Genomic DNA, 23,543 nt, shown 5'->3' with positions numbered 1-23,543 from the left:
AATTTAAACATGAGTATCTCTTGCTTTTTATTGCTGCAGTTTTTCTTTTGAAACTCATTCATGGTTGTAAGATTGCATTTTCTTAAAAAAAATTAGGTGATATGTTTTTGTTCTTTGCTATTTTTGGAAGTGCTGGGAATTAAGCTTGGAGCCTTGTACAAAGTAAATAGTTTTGATGCCGATTTCTATTCCCAGTATGTGTGATAAGCTTTACTTGGTGTTATCTTAAAATGTAACTTATAGATACCATATTCAGCATATTGAAAGATGTTAATATTCTAGAAATGTTTAGTGAATAGTATCAGCATTTCTCTTAAGTGATATTTTTTAGCCTGTTCATAATTGTATGGGTAGATTGTGTTATTTTTTGTTTGTTTGTTTGATTTCTAGACAGGGTTTTTCTGTGTTGCCCTGGCTGTCCTGGAACACACTCTGTAGACCAGGCTGGCCTAGAACTCAGAGAGATCTGCCTGCCTCTGCCTCCTGAGTGCTGGGATTAAAGGCACGTGCCACCAACGCCTGGCTGTTAATTATATTTTTATATCTTCAGCAAAATAAAATTCATTGCCTTAATTTTGACTTTGAGTATGTATATTCTTATAAGACTATAGGATAAACTTCACTGTTTGTTAAAGATTTATGTTTATTATAAGGGCATTGTTAAAATTTTTGTTTTGATAGTGAAAGCAAGTTGAATACATTGGTGCAGAAGCTTCATGACTTCCTAGCACATTCATCAGAAGAATCTGAGGAAACGTGTTCTTCGCCACGAGTTGTTATGAACCAAAGCACAGGTAAACCTTTGCTGTATGCAGTCCCTTTTAATTTACTTCTATTCATTTATTATAAGTATTTTCTTATATTTTTAGTTATGTCTATGATGTGTGTGAGGTTGCATGAGTTTATGTCTGCGATATGTGTGCAGGTGTCTGCAGAGGCCTGGATTCCTCTGTATTACAATTTCAGATTCCCTAGAACTGGCATTGTAGGTGGTTGTGAGCCGCTTGGTGAGGGTGCTGGGAACCGAATCTTGGTCCTCTGCAAGAATAGTAAGCATTTTTAATTGCTAAGTCACCTCTCTAGTTGTCATTTATTTATTTTAGTATGGAGTAGCTACTTAATTTGTAGAAGTCCTTATTGGGTATGTTTGCTAGTATCTGCTGTATAATTTTAATTTTGGAAGGAAAAGTGTAAATGTGTAAACTGATGATGCATAGAGTGAAACACTTAATTCTGTTTTCTGTCTAATGGAAGTTTCTGGTAAAGGAGGTAATGAGTAGATAAGTATTAGCAGAGATATGAGCAGTATAGGTTTCAGGTGCTATACAACTGTATCCCTGATGAAGTACAGAAATATTTTATTCCACTGGTTACGTGTGTTTTAGAATTTAAATTGTTAAGTTGTTTATTTAATAATTCTACTCAGTGAAGTTTGGAATGGTGTTTCATACATAAAATGTCAGTACTCAGTAGGCAAGTAGGCTGTTACAGGAGGATGGTTCCGAGTTGAAGGCCAGCATGGATTACACTGTAGTTGCTTGTTTTTACTCTTGTCTCTTTGCTCATTTGGGGGGGCCTGCCTCTCAGCTCCCAAATAAATACATCGAGGCTTCTTTTAACTTAAATTATCCCATATAGTTTTTGCTGCTGGGCTTTTATCTTTATCCTATATACCTTTATTTACTTCTTCTCTGTGATTTGCTGTGTAACTGGGTGGCTGGTCCCTGGTCCCCAGAATCCTTCTCCTTATCTTGCTCCTTGATCCTCTTTTCCCAGATTTCCCCTTTTATTTATTCTCTCTGTCTGTCAGGCCCACCTACCCTTTCTCCTGCCTTGCTATGGGCTGTTCAGCTCTTTATTAGACCAATCAGATGTATTAGACAGGCAAAGTAACACAGTTTCACAAAGTTAAACAAGCGCATAGAAAAGAATACAATACGTCTTTGCATCATTAAATAAATGTCCCAAAGCATTAATGTAACACATCTTAAATTAATATTCCACAATGTTACATAGTAACTTTCAGTCAAACCTGGCTACTTTCAGACTCATCTTTTTTATTTTTTATAAAACAACAACAACAAAACACTGAAATGGATTTGGTAAATATATTTTTAGAAAACAAGTTGGAATTTGTTCTTATTACTACTTTACTCTTTTTAAGAAATATTTTAGAGGTAGGATATTGCTATCTATCCCAGGCTGTCTTTGAACTTGAGATCACCCTGCCTAAGCCTCTTTTTTTTCTTTTTTTAAATATTTATTTATTTATTTGTTATGTATACAATATTCTATCTGTATGTATGCCTGCAGGCCAGAAGAGGGCACCAGACCCCATTACAGATGGTTGTGAGCCACCATGTGGTTGCTGGGAATTGAACTCAGGACCTTTGGAAGAGCAGGCAATGCTCTCAACCACTGAGCCATCTCTCCAGCCCCCTGCCTAAGCCTCTTGAATGTTGAAGTTACCATACTAAACGTCTTTAGAAATAGCCTAAATCCATTGCTGGCGAGATGGCTCAGCAGTTGGGAACACTGGCTGCTGTTGTGAAGCACCTTGGTTCAATTCCCAGCACCCACATGACAGCTCACCACTGCCTATAATTCTGACTCCAGGGGTTCTGACACCCTCAAACAGACATGGATGCCGGCAAAATACCAATGCACATAAAATTAAAAAAAAAAAAAAAACCCTATATCCTATCATGATTACTGATTTAGGTAACTACATATGCAGCACGCACAACACAAAAACTCATTCATGGCTGGGTGGTGGTGGCTCACACTTTTAATCCCAGCCCTCAGGAGGCAGAGACATGTGGATCTCTGTGAGTTCAGGCCACCCTGGTGTACAGAGTGAGTTCCAGGACAGGCTCTAAAAGCCACAGAGAAATCCTGTCTCAAAAAATCAAAACAAACAAACAAAACCTCATTCATGTATATACCTATATATAACATAGATAATAACAAAATCATCGTGAAAAGTTCAACTATATATGCAGTTAGAATGTCATAAGTCACTGACTAAGCATTTTCTAAAATCTTAGAATATCAAGCACAGATTGAAGAAGTTCTGATAGGATTCACAGAAACACAAGAAGGCCTACACTAGGGCCAGCCAGATTGCTAAATGAATAAAAGTTATTGCTGTGAAAGCCTGACAATCCAAGTTTGATCCTTGGAACTCATGCAGAGTTGGATGGAGAGAACCAGTTCCCCAGAGTTTCCCTCTGACCTTCATGTGTATGTGTTCCATGGCATACGTACCTACCCATGGACTCCATCCCCACCCCACAAACAATTTTTTAAAAAGAAAAACTATAGCTAGTTTTTATCAGATGTTTTAAACATAGTCTTTTCCCCTGGTTTTTTGAGGCAGGGTTTCTTTGTATAGCTTTGACTGTCATGGAAGTAGCTCTGGAGACTGAGGTAGACTTGCCTCAAATTCCCAGAGATCTGCCTGCTTCTCCTCCAGAAAAGGCATGTGTTGCCCCCCCCCACCCCCCGTATGTGTTTATGAGACAGGATCTCATTTTGTAACTGTGGCTGGTCTGATGCTTCCTATGTAGACTAGACTGGCTTAGACCATCTGCCTCTTGAGTGTTGAGACTAAAGGCATGGGCCATCAACCCACAATCATAATTTTTAATGAGCAAAAATCTAACAAGTCCTGTAATCTTTCCAGAAGAAAAATGTTATTACTTCTAAAGGAATAGCAGTAATAGTATAGTCAGCTTCCCAGGTGACTATGGCTTGTGTCAAGTTGGCAAAAAAAAAATCTAACCAGGAGAATATGCTTCTGTAAGTTTTATCACAAAACATGTGGTTTCATTTGTCCCTTTATTGATGATTAAGCTATTTTGTTATATTGGTTATATTTGTGCTTGGTTGATTACTAGAAAGTTAGGATTTATTCTTTTATAACTAATAATGAGATCTGGAAGATTTTGAGACTATTCTGCCATCAAAATTTAGCTTAATGTGTTTTCTATTCCAAGTGATTATGTTAGTTTGTCATCTCACAGTCCTGTAGGTTAGGAATCTGGTGAACTTTGCTTAGCTTTTCTTGGGATACCAGAACGCAAAGTCAAAGTGTCAGTAGCACATTTATGGCAGCTCCGTGAAAGGTTCTATTCCCAAGTCCTTTAAAGCTTTGGCCGAATTCAATTCCCCAGGGTCATAAGTGAGTCACCCAATTTTTAACTGCCTGTTGGCCAGGGTCTTTTCTCTAAGCTCATTTCACCTGTCTGCAGTGCCTTTGCCCCTTCTTTTGGCAAGACTAGCACAGCACATCTTTCTTACTTACTTGTTGATTCTCTTGCTCTTTAGATTTGTAACAGGGCAGGCTCTCATCATATAACCCTTGCTGGCCTAGAACCTGCTATGTAGACCAGATTGGCCCAGAACTCAGGGTATGTGCTACCATTCCCTCCTCATCTATTATTTTCTGTTTCTAAGGTATCACATGATTAGATTAAGTTACACTTCTCACTTTTTCCTGAATACTCTCAGTTTTAAGGTTGACTGTGTAACATTGAGGGTTCTGTTTGTTGTTGGGGTTTTTGTCCTGCCTGGGACCCCCACAACTGTTTAGCCCCAAAGAAAATCACACATAGGTCTCCATAAATTATAAGCTGATTGGCCCATTAGCTCTGGCCTCTCACTGGCTAACTCTCACATCTTGATTAACCTATTTTTCTGATCTATGTTAGCCATGTGGCTCAGTACCTTTTTCAGTGGGGCAGATCACATCCTGCTGCTTCTGTGATCGGGGCAGGAGTGGAAAAATCAACTTCCTCCTTCCCAGAATTCTCCTGTTCTCATTGTATCATTTCTACTTCCTGTCTGTTTTTCCCACCTATACTTCCTGCCTAGCCAATCAGTGTTTATTTAAAACATGATTGACAGAATACAGACAATTCTCCCGCACCAGACTGTATGTACCAACTTACAAACACAGTTGTGGGAGTGGAGCAATAATCACAGATTCAGGTAACTGAGGTTGTGGAATCTTGTTGACGATTCCTAGAAAGTCTGTGTATCCCAAGGTCTGTTCGTTGCCTGATAATTTATTGCTGCATTATCAGTTACAATGTTACTAAGGGAAGGCTTTATGATTTATCCTCTATGCATTTATTAATATATACGAATGCTGTTTCCTATGAATATTATGACTCATTTATTTTAAAACTTTGTGTTATGTTTAGATAGTTTTTCATATATGTATGTACATGAGTGTGCATACACTTATGTGCCAAAGCATACCTGTCAAGATCAGAGAACAACCTGCAGGAGTCAGTTTTCTCCTCTAACTACATGGAATCCCAGGGATTGAACTTAGGTTGTCAGGCTTGACAGCAAGAGCCTTTATCTTCTGAGCTATGTTACCAATCCTCATTTTTTCTTGACACTTGAATTTTACAAATTTCATGCTCTCTGGATGCTTACATTGACTTTTTTTGTTTGCTTGTTTGATTTTTTTGTTTGGTTTTGTTTGGTTTGATTTGGTTGTTCTAGGCAGGGTTTCTCTCTAGCTGTCCTGAAACTCAGGCTGTAGACTAGACAGGCCTCGAACTCACAGAGATCTGCCTGCCTCTGCCTCCTGAGTGCTGGAATTAAAGGAGTGTGCCACCATCCATTGACTTTTTCTTTAAAACAAGTACTGGATCCTTCCTTGTTTTTGTCTCCACAACATGTTTAAGGCTAACAACAGATATTAGTGTGCCTGGTGTGCTCATTGTCCCCAGGAAGACCTTGCTTGCTTTTTTAGGAAAGCTAGTGCAAATGTGTTAAATGTTTAGGAGTTGATGTCAGCATTTGTAATTTCAGACCACACTTCTGCAGCCTTCTTTTTTTTGTATTTAGAGCTTTTTTTTCTCTAAAATAAAGAAATTGGGCTCCTATCATCTTCAATTTTTATAGTCATTTGCCTAGTCCTCTTTGTACTTAAAAGTTCTTTGTAGTTGTTAATAACAGAAGAGAAATGTAATTTAAGTTTAGTATTTGTTTGAAATTATCCATCCATTCAGTTTTGTTTTTAAAGTAAAATGTCTCTAGATAATCCTTGTTATTCAACGAACTCACTGTGTAGACCAGGCTGGCCTTGAGCTAAAGAGGTCTTTCTCCCCCTACCTAAAGAGTGTGGGGATTAAAGGCATGTACCACTGCTCTAGATTTTTACCAAGACAAGTTCTCCCCTAGCCCAGGCTGGTTTTTGAACTGGTAAGCAGTCTTCTACTTCAGTTTTTTTAAAAAGATTTATTTATTTATCATGTATAGTGTTCTGCCTGCATGTATGCCTGAAGGTCAGAAGAGGGCACCAGATCTCATTATAGATGGTTGTGTGCCACCATGTGGTTGCTGGGAATTGAACTTGGGACCTCTGGAAGAGAAGACAGTGATCTTAAACTCTGAGCCATTTCTCCAGCCTATCTACTTCAGTTTCTTAAATGCTGTAATTATAGTCATGAACCACCATGCTCAACTCTATTGATTTAATTGATATATTTTGTTGATGGGGTGGAGGGTCCCTACTTACAGACTTAAATTACACTGCCCAGCTAATTTCTTGTTTTTAGAATGAAGTTTATTGCCAGAGTCCTGTGTTCATTAGTTGGGCACATTAAGTGTCTACTTCTAGTGGCAGGGCAGAGTGTGGCTTCAGTTGAACGAATCATATTTTTCACAAATATCCAATATTATATGTGCTGTGGGCAGTACAAATAAGGAGTTAGATAAGTAGTGGGAGATAATGGAAGGAAAGGCAGAGCCTAGAAGAAGGAAATGACACTGGCTGAAATCTCCGTTTGTTAAAATAAAGCCTCTTTGCCTCAGGAAATGTTCCTTCCAGTTACCTTTTGTAGCTGTTAAGACTTAACTAAAATCTGGTGGTCTAATTGGATGCAGTGTCAAGGGAAAACCTTTGGGCACTGTATAAGTAGTTATAAAGTGAGCTAGGAGATCTCATCTTGGTTAGAGCTACCAAATGGGAGCTCTAATTTTTGCAGAAAATAAAACCCTCGAGCAGGAAAAAAAAAAAAAAAAAAAAAAAAAAAAAAAGACCTACCCATGTAGTCTTCTGACTGAATTGCCTAAGTGTATGCTGGATTCTCAGCAGATGGGGTGAGCTGTGAAAGGATAGGACAAAAACTTGGCTGTCTTCTTTGTATAGGGTAGGTTTTGATTTCAGGTGCCTTAACTGTCTGCAGTCACACAGTTAGCAGCTCTTTTCAGGAACATAACAGACGTAGCTTGACTATTTCACAGTGTCCAATATCCAATTTAAGATGCTAGATAGACCAAAAGAGGAAATGTCACTCATTCATGAAAGGCAAAGAGGATCTCTAGAAACTTAGGTGTTGAAATGAGTAGACAAGTATTGTAACTATGTTCAAATATCAAAAGGCAGGCATAATTAGGAACAGACCTATGAGGAAGTCCAATAAGAGAAAAACTGTAAGAAAAAAAACCAATTTGAAATTCTGCAGCTAAAGAATTTATGAATAACCAAATAATATTTGACAGAACATTAGAGAGAGTGGTGGTGAATTTGATGATAGATTAATAGTAATAATTCATCCTGTAATGAATATTCAAAACTGATCATCATTTTTTTCTTCAAAAGGTAACTATAAAACTGGACAGTTATTCATTTAATGAATAAAAATGTTAGGTTGGCAGTATTGCTTAGGGGTAGAGTGCTTGCTTTGGATTCAAGACCCAGCCTGGGAGGGTGAGGGTAGCAGTGGCAATGCCAGAGGATAGCCAGCTGGGAATGGTGGGTGGTAAAATCAAAGGCTCTTGGGATGCAGAGGCAGAAAGTTCTTTTTGTTTGTTTGTTATTATTTTTGAGAATGGATATCTTGTAGCCCAGGCTCGAACTTCCTGTGTGGTGGAGGATAACCCTGAACTTGTCTCCATTTTCCACTGGATGAGGAAAGAGGATGGCTGCATAGGGAGACTCTTTAAAAAAACAAAGACTAGGAATGTTTAATTAATAGACAACTGTATACATTCTTAGCCTCGTGCTTTTCTGTTATCAGAATACTAATATTATAAGTATTTTTGTTGTATTTTTACCTAAACACATCAGGGTTTTAATTTTTTTTAAATTAGATTTAATTCTTTTTTTAAATGGGAGTGTTTTGTATGCATGCATGCATGTGTCTCACTTGCACGTCTGGTGCCCATAGAGAGTATCAGGTTTCCTGGAACTGGAGATATAGATGGTTGTGAAATCACCGTGTGGGTGCTGGGACTTGAACTCAGGTTCTCTTGAAAAGCAACTAATGTGTTTAACTGCTGAGCCATCTCTCTACCCCTCCCCCCAGATGGTAAAGTGGGGCATCTGACTGTGTTGCACAGGCTAGTGCTTGAACCTCTAGTCTTTCAAGTATGACATTTTCTGCTTAGTTTACATATAAAAATCTTGTTTTGAACTCTTTAGGAACTCTTTTGACATTTCTTTTTTTTTTTTTCTTTTTGTTTTGTTTTGTTTTTCGAGACAGGGTTTCTCTGTGGTTTTGGAGCCTGTCCTGGAACTAGCTCTGTAGACCAGGCTGGTCTCGAACTCACAGAGATCTGCCTGCCTCTGCCTCCCAAGTGCTGGGATTAAAGATGTGCTCCACCACCACCCGGCTCTCTTTTGACATTTCTATGTCAAATTTGTGTCCTGTGCTCTTGAAATTAGTTATTAGTTATAGTAATTTTTTCTTGTATTTTTATAGATTCTTTGGGATACTCTACTTAAGACTGTCTTACTATACAGACCCTGCTGACCTTGAACTCAATGGAGATCCTCCTTTGTCTCCCAGGTGCTGCTATTAAAGGCGTGTGTTACCACCCCAGGTCCCCTTGCCTCTCTCTCCATTTTCAGTGCTAGGATTTCAGACATGTACCTCCATGTCCGGTTTATGGGGTACTGGGGAAAGAACCCAGGGCTTTTTTTTTTCCTGTGAGTCAAATACTCTTATGTGCCTACCATCGAGTCACATTCCCCAGTCCTGTAGTTTTTCTTCTTGTGTGGAGTTTTCAGAAGAAATAATAATCTGTAGTTTCCTCTTTTGTGATTATCTTACTTTGATTTGGTATTAGGGTAATTATGGCCTCAAAATAAATTTAGAAGTATCCTCTCATTTTTAGAGGAATTCATAAAGTATTAACATCCCTTTTTACGTGTTTGTTAAAATTATTGATTAAAACATCTGGACTTTTGTTTTTTGTGGGTCATTTTTGATGACTAATCTTTTCCATATTGTCTTAATTTTCAGGAGCCTATTTTATTAGTTTACCTGTTACATTCCTCTGGGTTTTTTTTTTTGGTGTATAGTTAATAACATTTCCTTTATATTCTTTTTGTTTTGTTAATGTTGGCAATAATAATCCTCTTTTATTTCTTGATTAGTCTAGCCTAAGGTTGATTCCATTTTTTGAACAATTACTTTTTAGTGTCTTCAATTTTCTTTTTTATTCCTGGTTTTATTAATCTGTATTCTTTTCTTCTGTTTGCTTTTTGTTTTGTTTTGTTGGTTTTTCAAGACAGTGTTTCTCTGTGTAACTGTGTGCCCTGACTGTCCTGGAACTAGCTCTTGTAGACCAGGCTTCCCTTGAACTCACAAAGATCTGCTTACATCTGCCTCCTGAGTGCTGGGATTAAAGGCTTGTGCCACCACTGGCCCTCCAGGATTTATGTGTATGCTGTTTTGCCACGTATTGCTGTACAACCCTTGTCTGCTTATTGTTAATGGGCAATGTTCTGATCACTGGGAACTATAGCTATGGATAGTTGTGAGCTGACATGTGGGTGCTGGGAGTCACACCTGGGTCCTCTTATAAGATCAGTGAATGTTCTTGCCAGCTGAGCCATTTCTCCAGTCTCTGTCACCAGTATTCTATAATGAGATGAAATACAGCTTGTTAGTACTCTGCTATTTGTTTTTTTTAATTATTTTATTTTTTGAGATAGGATCTTCCTATGTAACCCCGACTGATCTTGGACCTGTTATGTAAGCCATTTGGTCTCAAATTTGTGTTACTACTCCTACACCTGCCTCCTGAGTGCTTGGATTATCGGCGCATGCCACACTACCACTTTTGGTGTTGTTTGATAATACGTCGAAGAGATGGTAAATATTCTTCCATTTCTTCTTTTTCTTTAGATAAAAACAGTGGTTCTGTAATTAACTCTGATATGATGGAAAATAACAAGGAAGAGGTAAGTAGAATTTGAAATATTTTAAAGGTTATTAATCAGCATATTTGTCTTTAGTGCTTTCAGTTTTAATAGATGTCAACATTTAAGGCTACTGTTGTATGCACTTATCACGGTGATACTTTAATTTGGTTGTTGTCGTGTTTGTTAGGGTGTTTATCATGCAGTTCACTCTAGCAGTTTACTTGATGAAGGCGTAAGTCACAAACACCAGTTTGGAATTATGATTAATAAAATGGTTATTTATTTAAAAGAGAAAAAACTTACAGATCACCATCACAGACAACAGCCCTCTTCGCAATCAGGAAGGTAGTCTAGTCGCCTGAAGTGGAGCAGGAAGTAAGAGAGAGCAAGGAGGGAGGTGGCCGCTTTTTTAAAGGGAGAGAGACCATGCCCCAATGGGCTGGTATCTCAGCGGCTATTGGCTGGAGGAGCGGAAGGACCTCCCGCAACAACTTGAAGTCAGAAAAGGCTTGCTAATTGAGAAGATATTTAACTGTCATAAATTATCAGTTTGAGATATACATTGTGGAAATAGCTCTAGAATTTTGAGTTTTTTCCCCTAAGATAGAGTCTCTCTGTCTAGCCTGGTCTGTGTTGGACCTCATACAGATCCACTTGCACCTGCCTCCTGAGTGCTGGAATTAGGGTGTGTGCCACCATGCTCTGCTGGCTGTAAGAGTTTTCAAAACATGATATTCAGAGTCCCTAAGCATTATCCTGTTAACACACACACAGGTCCTCCATCTTTTGCCAGGCTTGCATTTTAGGGATATTATTTTGTGCTATTTATTAAAGAAGAATGGCACCTTTTGTAACTCCTTAAAAACACCTGCCTCTCATAAATCTGATTGTTTCTGCTCCTTTATTTTGTGTTAGATGAGACAGAGATCATGGTATAAACATTGTATTCTTTTCCACATCCTTAGCTGGTAATTATAATTATTTCAAGAGAATTAGCTCAGTGGTAGAGTGCTTTTGTAGCAACTTACACACATAAACACACACATACACACACACACACACACACACCAACACCACAGAAGCATAAACAAAAGAATCCAGAAGGATCTGGCATAGTGGCAGCCTCAGTACTCAAGAGTTAGAGGCGGGTGGGACTCTGAATTGGATACCAGCCTGGTCTGTATAGCAAGTTCCAGGTCTGCTGGGGCTACATAGTGGGACATTATCTCCAAATGTCACAACATTAGTAAAAAGAAAATGGAAGAGCTGGGGTGTAGTTCAGTGTTAGGACACATGTTAAAGGTGGTGCCTCAGGAGTCAACTCCCCTATCAGTGCTGGAATTCTGACTTGGTGACTTGATCTTGTGCATGTGATCACAGCTGCTTTGAGGTACATTTTATTAAATGTATAAATTTATCAAAGAGTAAACTAAATCTTAATAAATGGAAGAAAACACATGCTAGGGCTCTTAGGTTAAAGCTCTAGCACCCTTACCCCCCCCCCCCTTTTAAGAGACAGATTTAATCTTCAGTCAAGGAAACCCAAGAGTAATGAGAATTAGTGGTGTGTGTGCGTGTGTGTTGTGGGTGGATTGGGCTGTGGTAGGTTGTGGTGGGCTGTGGTGGGCTGAGGTGGCCAGGGCTGGTGGCCTATTGGTGTTGGTGCTGAACCTAGGACTTTGCAGCTTTACTACTGAGGTACATTCTCAACCTCCGAATTTGTTTCTGGAATTCTTTGAAAGAAAGATTTTGGGTGTTTGAAATGCTATTTTGTTATATTACTATAAGAAAGATCTTCCTATAGGAAGATGATTGATTATAGAGATATTGTTACTGGGAATGTTTTACTCACCTTTGTGTTTTTCTCCTCATGTTTAGGGAACTAGCACCTCAGAAAAATCCAAATCATTAGGATCATCACGGTCAAAGAGGTGGGTTGACATTGGAAGGAATACAATCCTTCCTTCCTTCCTTCCTTCCTTCCTTCCTTCCTTCCTTCCTTCCTTCCTTCCTTCCTTCCTTCCTTCCTTCCTTCCTTCCTTCCCTCCCTCCCTCCCTCCCTCCCTCCCTCCCTCCCTCCCTCCCTCCCTCCCTCCCTCCCTCCCCATCTCCCTCTCTCGTTCCTTCCCTTTCTCCTTTCTTCCTTTCATTCTATTTATTTTTTGGTTTAGTGTTTCTAAAACTACAATGTATTTTTTTCCTGAACTTACTTCAAGTGCCATTGTTTTAAATAAATCATTCTATACAAGTCAGAATGCTTAGCGATGAGTAATGCAATAAATTCTAATAGATCTGTAGTGCAGTTTCAATCAAAAGGAAATTTTTGAGACAGATTTATGTTTAGTGACCCTTTCAGTATAGAGTACTTTACAAAGAAGAGAAATGTTGAAATTCTTTTGCAACAATGTGGGTTTTGAAGAGTTACATGATGTTGTTGAGGATGGAAAAAGACATTATATGTGTATGTTATATAAGAAGTTCCAAAACTGTTAAGAGGCTTTTTTTCTTTTGAATTGCCAAACTATCCATAAGGACAGGAATTATTTCCAGGTATACCAAAGACCCATGGGTGGGCAGCCCTTCCTAGAAATTTTCTGTGTGGTACTACTTGCTTTTGCCATTCCTTATACAATAGAACTGTCTCTTACTAAACACAATTTGATTATTATTGATTTTCCTTCTGAAGTAGTGATGTAAAAATAATTCCTTAAAATTCCACTTGTTACCATAATGTGTGTGTTCAGTTACAATCTTTAGTGATGTGATAAAGAAATACTTTCTGCCAGTGACTCTAATGGCATACTTGCTTGGGAGTCACTATTATATCTAAACATGCTAGTTATTGGCTTGCTATGTTGTTCCAATTGTACGAAATGCCTATAATTGCATGAACTTAACTCTTTTCATAGGAAACCTTCAATTGTGACAAAATATGTAGAATCTGATGATGAAAAACCAATGGATGAGAATGTAAATGAAAAAGCTGCTAATGAGAATTCAGAAAATGATATTACTATGCAAAGCTTGCCAAAAGGTAATGTGTATTAATTTTCACATGAAGTTAAATTGAAATGTATTTTAAAATGAACATTGTTTTACATTGATAGTGGTCTGGAAATATTAGTTTGGAAATGAAAACATTTAGTTTGAAAATGTTACATAATTCAGGTAGTTTTTAAAAGAACAAAATCAAACTTTTTTTTGTTTTCATTGGGTTTATAATAAGGGGTTGACAAACTTTCCAAATTACATTTGAATATGGAAGTAGTTTTAAAGATTTAAGATACTAAGTTTTGACTTAATAAATATCAAGTGTTCTTATTTCAAAATGTAATGGATTTTTCTTGAAAACAGAAAGCATTTTGTGGTCTACTTCAGTCTTTTTAAATTTATTTTTGTGCAGTGCTGAGCATTATTCCCACAGCCTTTTGCATGTTAAGCAAGCATCACTGTCTTCTACCCTGTCTTTAACTGCATTCTGACATCCCCTGAAATGTTAACTATTCTGTAGATTTAGGTATATTCTTGAAGTTATCCTTTAAACAAGCCTTGTCACAGACCTTTTGAGTTGTAGTCCTACTTGTGAAACATTATTGATTAGGTTGGAGAGAAAAACTGCCAAATGGAGGTCTTGGATTCTTCATTGTTCAAGACTGAGAGCTATGTTATTAGATAATTACAGAATGATAAAGGTCTTGGTGATTTTATGGTGTTTCAAATAGTCAACTATTTAGAGTTTTGTTTTCCTTTGTTAAATAATATATTCTAGCCTCTTAGCAGATCTTGTATAGCAGTATTTACTAAGCCTGATTCTCTGTTCATATTTATGTTCATAATTTTTTCAATTATGGAAGTCTGTTGAATGTGAGTATGAAAGTTAGGGTTTCACTTAATTAGGGTAAGTTAGGATAATTAGGAATTTCAAAATGAAAAATGCATAAAATAAAGAAAGGTAGAACAAATTGATGGTGACTATCATTTTTTTTGTTTTGTTTTTTTTTTTTTTTTTTTTTTTTTTTTTTGCAAATTATAGCAATTTTATGTATTTGTTTTGTGGCTGTTAGTAGGAAGAACTAATGTGGGAGTTTGAGTCCTAATGGCAGTTACTCACTTTGATTCTTGTTGAGTGTCACTGGGAGTGCTTCAGTGTAAGAACTAGGAGTCCAAACATTTCTTTATTGGTATTGTAGTCGGAAGTTGGTATCTGATGTTACCAGCTTGAGCTAAGCTCAAGTTTATGTTCACCTGTGACCTGTTGCATAACTTACATCTGGGCGACTATCTTCATTGTTACAGTTCTGTATTGAATATGCATAGATCAATGAATTTACCTCATTTAATCCTCTAGACCAGTGGTTCTTGGCCTTTCTAATGCCCTACCCTTCAATATAGTTCATCCTGTTGTGATGACCCCCTATCATACAGTTATTTTTGTTGCTATTTTATAACTGTAATTTTGCTACTGTTATGCATTGTAATGGGAATATGTTTTCCAGTGATCTTAGGTGCACCCTCCCCGAAAGGGTCATTCAACAACTCTCCCCAAGGGTTACAACCCATAGGTTGAGCACCTTTGTTCTAAACAATGTGTTATATAGCAGTTATTGCTTCTGTGCTGTTAAGAAGTTTAGGTTCAAGTTCAGAGCTCAAGGGATTTTCCTTACATTAGGTTGAGAAGCGCAGATTTCAGCCCAGGCCTGCTTTAATCCAGTGTCTGTGGGTATTCTTTCTCCCACTTCAGAAAGAAACACTTTAGTTTTAAATCTTGATAGCTCTTCTCTGAAAGCATATATGTGAAATGATTGTTTTTGGGAATATGAGTATTAAATTTTCCGCAACTTGTAAACACTTCAATCCTCTGTGCCTACCCAGCCCTTTTTATTCACCCCCAAGACTTAAATATCCATTTACAAACTAGATGCTAAGAATTTGCCAAAATCTGCTTGCTGAGTTACATATTCCTGTGTTTCAGAGGGAACTCTGACGACTCCCTGCTTTGACTTTCTTAATTGTTGCCAATAATGGCCACTTTAGTACTAAGCCCAGTAATGTAAGTAAACGTTGAGACTTGAACCCCTTTTATGATGCTCGTTTTATTTGTTCTTTTCGCAGTTTGGAAGTTTTAGAGCTTATGGAAGGATAGTCTTTCCAAAATATTTTAGTAGATGCTAACAGATGATCTTATTTTACAGTTTATTGGTAGACTACTTTAGCTTAAGTGTCTTAAAACAGCCTGCAGTTTAATGTTCTTCAAGAACTTAGAAAGCTAGAGAAGCTTTATACTATTGGGGAAATTGTGTAGCCTAGGTACTGTAGTAATAGAATGAACTTCATTGTTACCTACCCTCACAAGTCCCTCCTGCCAAAACAATGTAAAAACACACTTAAAAATCTTTTAATATTTTTTTTCTAATTTGGACTGTGAGAAAAATAGGATGTCTTCCCCCTTCTGCCATTTACTTTAGACTTTTTAGGGCTTAGCATGAATGTTCATTTCATAACAGCTTTTATGATAGGCACTATAAACATCGTGAGCTGGGCTGAGGCTTTCTATTTGATCAACACTTTTCTTTTTTCATAATACTTCCCCCTCCTGTTTTTATGATCTCTAAACTGCAACAAGTAATTTGATTGTTGACACCTGGCCCTTTTACTACTATCCTGTGGTCCTTATCCAAGTACTAAAAACTTGACAAACAAACTATGTACCAGCAATGTTGGCTTTATCTGAACTGAAGTCTTGCACTTCACTTGCACATTTAATATGTGTAATTGGTTTTTTAAATGAAATCATTCTAGGTACAGTGATTGTACAACCAGAGCCAGTGCTGAATGAAGACAAAGATGATTTTAAAGGGCCTGAATTTAGAAGCAGAAGTAAAATGAAAACTGAAAATCTCAAAAAACGCGGAGGTAAATACAAGTGAAAATGAAACGAGTTTAAATTGCTGTCTATGACCATATTGGAAAATCTGATATGCTTACTAAAAATACCTCCACTTTTCTGCCCATTGTTTATTAAAAGCATTACTTAAAAATAACTTCTGTTTCTCTTTGCGCTCTGAAGCAGAAAAGGTTAAAGTCCATTTTTGAAAAACACCTTTGCCTTCAGTGGCTGTCAAGTTGTTGCAAGAAGCTTAGCCTTTTCTCTCCACATACTGGTTCCAGAAGACATACTTACATGCCAGAATAGCATGAGTGTGCCCTCCAGTGGAAGCAATCTCAAAATTGTGCAAAAAAATTGCCTGTGGCCTCCATGTATTCAACTTCATACATACTGAGCAATATTATGTATAGCAATAGAGCACGACATTAGGTATTATTTGGCGTACTTATTAAAAATTCCAATCCCTTCATTCACGACTAGCTATAATTTCTGGATGAGGTCAGCACTATGCCTCAGTTTGTTCTTCATGGACACTGCAGTTGCATTGCACCAATAAGTGGAAGAGGTGGGAGCTAGAGTTAATGAACCTCCTTCCATCTGTTAGTTTCCTCACTCTTTGTCTTCCCTCATATACATGGCCAGATTACCTAGCCATCTGTAGACAGAGCAGCAGGAAAATTGCTTAGAAATCTATTACAGTTGGGTTTATGTCACACTTTTGGTGTGATTTTAAATAGTGCCTATATATACTTTTTGGGCAGAATAACAGAGTCAGAATCTGTAACTATGAGAGGAATAAATCTGAAAAGTAGAACATGACAGTAGATTTTCAAGTAGGAGTGTTCTGGAAGTATCCATTTTTTATTTGTTTATAATACATAATTGTGAAACTATACTGAGATTCTTGAAGAAAATTTTAAGATTTTTATTTTAACGGTATGATTATCTTGATAGAACTAGTAAAATATTTTCTGTACTTAAACTATTTGTTAGGGTGCAGGTAAAAATCAAGAGACTGTTGTTTAGTCTTTTGTCCACAAGAGGGTGTTCAACCTCTTTTGAGCATAAAAGGGATTTTCTGAGATTCTTCACATTTATAGTAGCAAAGTTGCCATTTCAACAACATAGGTCAGCAAAGCTAAGGTACTCTTCTTAAGCCTTCATCATCACGTAAAGAGTAATGGTAAGGACCAGTAACCGTTTTTTTTTGTTTGTTTGTTTTTGTTTTTTGTTTTTTGTTTTTTTTTTTTTTTTGGTTTTTTTTTTTTTTGATCATGGGTCTCATAGTGAAGACAAATGACTGTATACAGCATTGTATTAAGACTAATGTCTGGGTGGAGGCTCTAGAGCAGTCAGTGCCTGAAATGTGGGTACAACTGGAAAGCTGAATAAAAAAGGAGGAGCCACTGTTGCTTGGGAGGGAATTCCTTGGGCCATTGTGGTATGCTGCTGGTGCTTAGGTTTAGCACATGTGTTGCTGGAATATTTTTGGATGTTCTTTGTAAGAATATTTCTATCATGCTTAAGGGGCTGTATATGTAGTGCCTAAATATTTCATGTTTATTTTCATCTCAGTGATTTGCATGTCTAAGCTGTCAGGAATCTCACAGGAAATTAAATTTTAGGATTGCTAATATGTGAATGTATGAATAAACTAGCAGTTTGAGAGAAAGGATGCTATAGTTAGTATTCAAACATTTTAGTAGCTTAGTTCTAAAATGGAACTTGAATTTAGAATAGTGTGAGGAATGTATACTTTATATATAAAATAATCTTAATTTGGAACAAAATTATGGGACAATAACAATAAAAGTACATTGACGGAAATTAAACAATCTTAGTCTGTTTTGATATAGTTTGCCCAGTTAAATTGTTTAAAACATATATTATTACACAATTCTTCTACTTGGAAAAAATTTTATTTTTCTTAAAACCACTAAAATATATTGAGCCAATATATTAAAAATGCCTCTTTTCCATTTACACAGTTTAGAATCTTTAAGATAGTTCATAACTAAAAATTAAAAATTGAAACCTACATGTACAGAAACACATAAGTAAAATAACATTTCAACATTTTACCATATTTGCTTCAGATCTCACTTAAATAATATATTGATTCAGTCCTACTCTCATCCATTTTCCCTTCTTCCTACCCCACAGGTAATGATTATCTTAAAGTTTTATGCATGTGCATGTATGTGCATGGTTATCTATATTAATATGTGAGTCAAAACCATTTTCCATTTTAAAAAAAGTACAAGAAATTGTATGCTCTTAATGTGCTTTGGGAGTGTTGATTTTTGAAGTTTATCCATGGCAGTAAACGCATGGGTTTAGTTTCATTGCTCTATATACAATGTTGTATGTATAACAGACTTCCATCTATTTCCAAATAAGAAGCAATTGCTGTCCTCATCTATGATTCCTTTTGCACATGTTAGAAAGGAAATCTCCAAAAGGCCACCATCAAGTTTAACAAAATATCATGTATAATATACACGAAAGTACATGGATGTTTAACTGGATAGAATTTAACATTAGATGAATACTCAAACTGTAGCTTTCATAATATCTGAAACATTATTTAACATAAATAACATTGTATTTTTTCTTTTAAAAAGTATCTAAAGTGAAAAAGCATTGATATAGGACACTGGTTTCTTGTGTAACACCAAGCCTTCAGATTCTCTTTTTATGAAAAAGAATGATTGTGTTCTTTAATTTTTTAAAAACACCTACAAATAAAGATATACTAATATTTGGGTCCATGGTGCCTTGGGCCTTAAAAGTAGCAAAAATACAAAATACAGAATTATGGTGAGAAATATACATAGTATTTTATCTTTTGTTTAGGGGTAGAGACAGTTACTCCCCACCAGTTGCCTCCTTTTCATTTTGAATGTACACATTTGCACTGATTTACTTTGAAGGATAGTCTTACTATAGGATCTGAATCAAGGTCTTGATTGCATATCAGGATTATCTACAAAACCTTGTCTTTAGTGTTTAGAGGTAGGAATTGCTTTCTGTTTTCTGTCTCTTTCTTCTCTGTTTCTCTTTTCCTTCCTTCCTTTCTTTCTTGAGACAGAGTATCACTATGTAGCTCAGGTTAGACTCAAACTCCTGGGCTCAGGTGATTCTCCAGTCTCAGCCTCAGTTGCTGGGATTCCAGTTCTGTGACTTTGTTGTTGTGTTTTTGTTTTAAGATTCCTCCAATTTGATATTCTCAGAATGAAAAGAACTAGGGATGGAGAGTAAAGTAGGAGGGACTGGAGAGATGCTTCAGTGGTTAAGAGCACCAGCTGCCCTTCCAGAGAACCTAGATTTAATTCCCAGTATCCAAGTGATTCAAAACCATCTTTATCACCAGTTCCAACTTGTTAATTCCTTCTTTTGGCCCCTGAGAGTAATAGATGTAGTGCACGCATACTCCCATACACATAAATAATAATAGAAAATTTAAAAGAAAGAATGAGGCAAGTGAGATTTTCTGCTTATTGTTTCTTGAACAAGTTGTGTTTTCCTGCAGTAAATATAAACTGGAGCTTTTCTCTCCCACCCTCGCAGACATTCTGCTTCCTAAGATGATGTCTTATTTGCATTTGTCACAATGTCATATTTTCAAATAGTAGACATCATTGATAAGGAACAGGCTGTCAAGTAGGAAGGAAGGTAATTGGTGATTAGTAATGTTGAAGTAAATTTGGGAATTGGTGACACTATAAATTACCCAGTTTCTATGTACCATATTGGTAGGGTTTATATAAACAAATTTTATTTAAGAAGCCAAACCTTTATGGTATGTCTAACTTAACTGTACAATTGAAAAAGAATCAGTTCCACTGTTGTAACTTACTTTTTTCATTCCTTAAGAACTGGTACTTAATTTGTTTCTAAGACATTAGCAAATGAAAGTGCTTGGTTCTGGGTGTGGTGGTGTATGCCCATAATCCCAGCACTGGGGAGATTGAGGCAGGAGGGTTGCTGTGAGTTCGAGACCAGTATGGGCTACATTTCAAGTATGAGACCAGTCAGGGCTACATAGCAGGAACCTGTCTCAAAAAACAAAGAGCTTTTAACCTCATTTTAAGGATTTCTTTATGGTATCTCTTTAGGTCATGTCAAGATGTAATGGGTGGGTTTTATGATGATGAATGAATGTAGTTAGCATTTAGGCCTCAGAGTCTGCCGAGTTTGTTATGGTCTTTTAAAAGGTCAGTAAAATTAGCCTTTTTAACCTGTGTCCAAAATGTCATTTTCTCAAGGATTACGAGATACATTGTTTCTGATACAAAGCAAAGGTTGTAAAATACTGTCTAAGGCAAATATCTTTTTTTCCTGTGAGTGTAAATATGTGAGTAACGATCACTCTTTCTTCCTAGAAGATGGACTTCATGGGATCGTGAGCTGCACAGCTTGTGGACAACAGGTCAATCATTTTCAAAAAGATTCCATTTATAGACACCCTTCACTGAAAGTTCTTATTTGTAAGGTATGTAAAGATTTGGTGATAAGGCTTTGCCCTTTGGAGGGTTCACAGTCTATGAGGGACACAAATGTACACAGGAACATCCTGAAAATGGCCATTATGTGGAAGCTACTGTGATTGTGGGACATCCAGGAAGCTTGTGTCCTTACAACTTGGGAGATACAAGTTGATACTTAAAATATGAGTAAGAATTAGATTGTTTAAGTGGGATTAGTTTAGTATGTTCTAGATGTGTATCATGATATTCAGAGATTGGGAAGTGAAAGAAGTCAAATGTCTTTCAAAACCTGCAGTTTCCTGTGTGTGTGTTTGTGTGGTTTATAACTTTCTATCCTGTGTATCCTACTTCTCTAAATCTGCATCTCAAACATAGTTTTATATGAGTAGGAAATAAAAGACGTTAAAGTGTTTCATATATGTTAATTGTAGCTTTTAACACTTTGTGCATGTTTTTATTAGGAACACCTTGATTTATTTATGTATTTATGTATTTATTGATTTATCGATTCATTCATTCATTATTTATTTATTTTTAGAGATGAGGTTGGTTTCTCTTTGTAGCCCTGGCTGTCCTGGAACTCGCTTTGTTTACCAAGCTGGCCTCAAACTTACAGAGACCAGGCTGCCTCTGCCTCGCTAGTGCTGGGATTGAAGGTGAGCGCTACTGTGCCTTGCTAAACACCCCGGATTTAATTTCAAATATCTATGATACCAAGCTTGCAGGATCTCCAGCTTACACTGGATTAAGTTATTTTTTTTTTTTAGCTTGTTTCCCAATAAAAAGCTACTATCTTCAGCCAGGAGTGGTAGTGCACACCTTAATCCCAACACTTAGGAGGCAGAAGCAGGTGAATTTCTATGGATTCCAGACCAGGCTCATCTACATAGTGAGTTCTATGCCAGGTAGAGGTCCACAGTTGAGACCCTCCCCCCCCAAAGTCCCTTTTGAAATGTAGAGGTAGGCCATACTTTCCTTGTATGTTAGATCTTTACTGGCATGAATTTTTGGTAGATTCTGACTTCCACAACTCTGCTAAGCTTAATTTTGTTTTTCTTTCCCTTTTCTTTTATTTCCCCTTCCTTGAATTTATTTCCCCCAGAGGCCTATCCAATGTTTTGTGTTTTAAGTTCTGACAACCAGATCTTTTATCACTGGGTTCAACATTTGCTCTCTTTCATTATATGCTTGACTGCTGTGTTCCAGTTTCCCATGGGTTTTAACTGTTCAGTACTGACCATTTTACTAGTAACAGTTCCACTGGAAAAGAATTAGGTTAATCAGACTTGGATTTGAATAACTGCTTTGCTTCTCAGACACCTGCATTAGGCATTGGGTATTAGTTACCTTTTAATGAACCTCAGACTTCTTTATCATGATGTATTATGATGGTAGATATTTTGATATTTATTTGTTTTGTTTAGTTTTTTGAGACAAGGTTTCTCTGTTTAACAGCCCTAGCTGTCCTGGAACTGACTCTGTAGACCATGTTGGCCTTGAACTCACAGAGATCCGCCTGCCTCTGCCTCCCAAGTGCTCTGATTAAAGGTGAATACCACCACTGCTCAGCTTATTTTGAGATTTAAAGATAATGCAGGTTATTAATTGTTTAGCTGTAGACATAGTACTTGTTTGTATATGCTGACAATTTTACATTTTAATTAGCAAAAGCATGTATGCTTTTATGTAGAAATTTGGTAGCTAGTTGAATAAGATTAGAAATGTTTACTAAGTAAAATCTTTTAATTTTTTTTATTTTAAAATGATTGATTTATTTTATTTTATGTGCCTTGGTCTATGTGTATGACTGTGCGGGTTCCAGGTCCCCTGGAACTGGAGTTTCAGACAGTTGTGAGCTGCCATGTGGGTGCTGGATATTGAACCCAGGTCCTCTTGAAGAAGAGGCAGTGTTCTTGTTTTTAACTCCAGTCCCTAAACAAGCAACAAATTAGTCTTTTGTTTTTCTTGAGACAAGGTCGTATGTTGCTTTGGAGCCTGTCCTGCAACTCACTGTGTAGACTAGACTGGCCTTGAACTCATGGAGTTCACCTGTCTCTGCCTTCTGAGGACTGGAATTAAAGGCACGCACCACCACCACTTGGCTATAAATAGAATTTTTAACATATTTTTATTTAAAAAGTAGTGGTTGTGGATGAGATTAGAAGACAAATGCATTTCAAGGAATCAGTTTCTTGAAATAGTCCTATGTTTAAAAAACTAATATTGGGCAGTACAGTGGTTTTGCTTTCATCATCCAAGCTATGCACATCCCTTTCACATTTTTAATGATTTCAAAGGAACATTTAGGACTTGTATATTTTGAATAAATTGCGCCTTCCTCTTTTCTTTCACTAGAACTGTTTTAAGTATTATATGAGTGACGATATTAGCCGTGACTCAGATGGAATGGATGAGCAATGTAGGTAGGTAATAAATTCTTCATTTAACATTCATCGTTTTCTATTTTGGGGTTATTATCAACTTTGTTACTGTGTTACACCCTAGCTGTTCTGGAACTCACTCTGTAGACCAGGCTGACCTTGAACTTACAGAGATTATTAGCCTGCCTCTGGAGTGCTGTCATTTAAGGCGTCCCCCACCACTCTCATCTTTTTAGATACATCTTTTAAAATTATTTTTTTAAATTACCTTTAAAAATTCTTTTTCAGTCATAAGTATATATGCATGTGTGTCTGTGCAGGTGTGTGCAGGTTTTCTTGGAAACCAGACATGTTGAATTCCTCTAGAGCTGGAGTTCCAGGCAGTTGTAAACTGTCTGACATGGGTGCTGGGAACCAAATTTTATACTTCTACAAGAGTTACTATGTTCTCTTCACTCTGGGGTTATCTGTCTATCCCTAGAGCCATCTTTTGTAGTCTTTTCATTGCTGTGTTTAGTTGTTGGTTGTCTTTTCCACAAAACCAGTTTGTCTACTTTTACATTTCTGCTAAAAGTAAGCAGGTGATCTAAATTACCACTGAAAATGCTGAT

At 37.0% G+C, this 23,543-nt stretch overlaps 1 protein-coding gene across 13 annotated transcripts in view; it reads left to right on the top strand.

The window, feature by feature from the left end:
* Positions 1 to 23,543, top strand: part of Atrx (ATRX chromatin remodeler) — a 157,947-nt gene that overhangs the window by 40,320 nt on the left and 94,084 nt on the right. For 7 of the 13 annotated variants that reach the window (XM_057758994.1, XM_057758992.1, XM_057758998.1 and 4 more), the window contains 7 exons: positions 682 to 794; positions 10,158 to 10,213; positions 12,053 to 12,105; positions 13,084 to 13,208; positions 15,974 to 16,087; positions 20,447 to 20,556; positions 22,907 to 22,974. In XM_057758994.1, coding sequence (XP_057614977.1) covers positions 682 to 794; positions 10,158 to 10,213; positions 12,053 to 12,105; positions 13,084 to 13,208; positions 15,974 to 16,087; positions 20,447 to 20,556; positions 22,907 to 22,974 — 639 coding nt within the window. The remainder of the gene's footprint in view (positions 1 to 681; positions 795 to 10,157; positions 10,214 to 12,052; positions 12,106 to 13,083; positions 13,209 to 15,973; positions 16,088 to 20,446; positions 20,557 to 22,906; positions 22,975 to 23,543) is intronic. The other 6 variants (XM_057759003.1, XM_057759002.1, XM_057759001.1 and 3 more) reach the window with 4 other exon arrangements.

Source organism: Chionomys nivalis, chromosome X, assembly GCF_950005125.1.
Source record: "Chionomys nivalis chromosome X, mChiNiv1.1, whole genome shotgun sequence".
In the NCBI taxonomy this organism is placed as follows: Eukaryota; Metazoa; Chordata; class Mammalia; order Rodentia; family Cricetidae; genus Chionomys; species Chionomys nivalis.
Note: the sequence above shows the minus strand (reverse complement) of the source record. Positions and strands in the feature narration are given on the sequence as shown.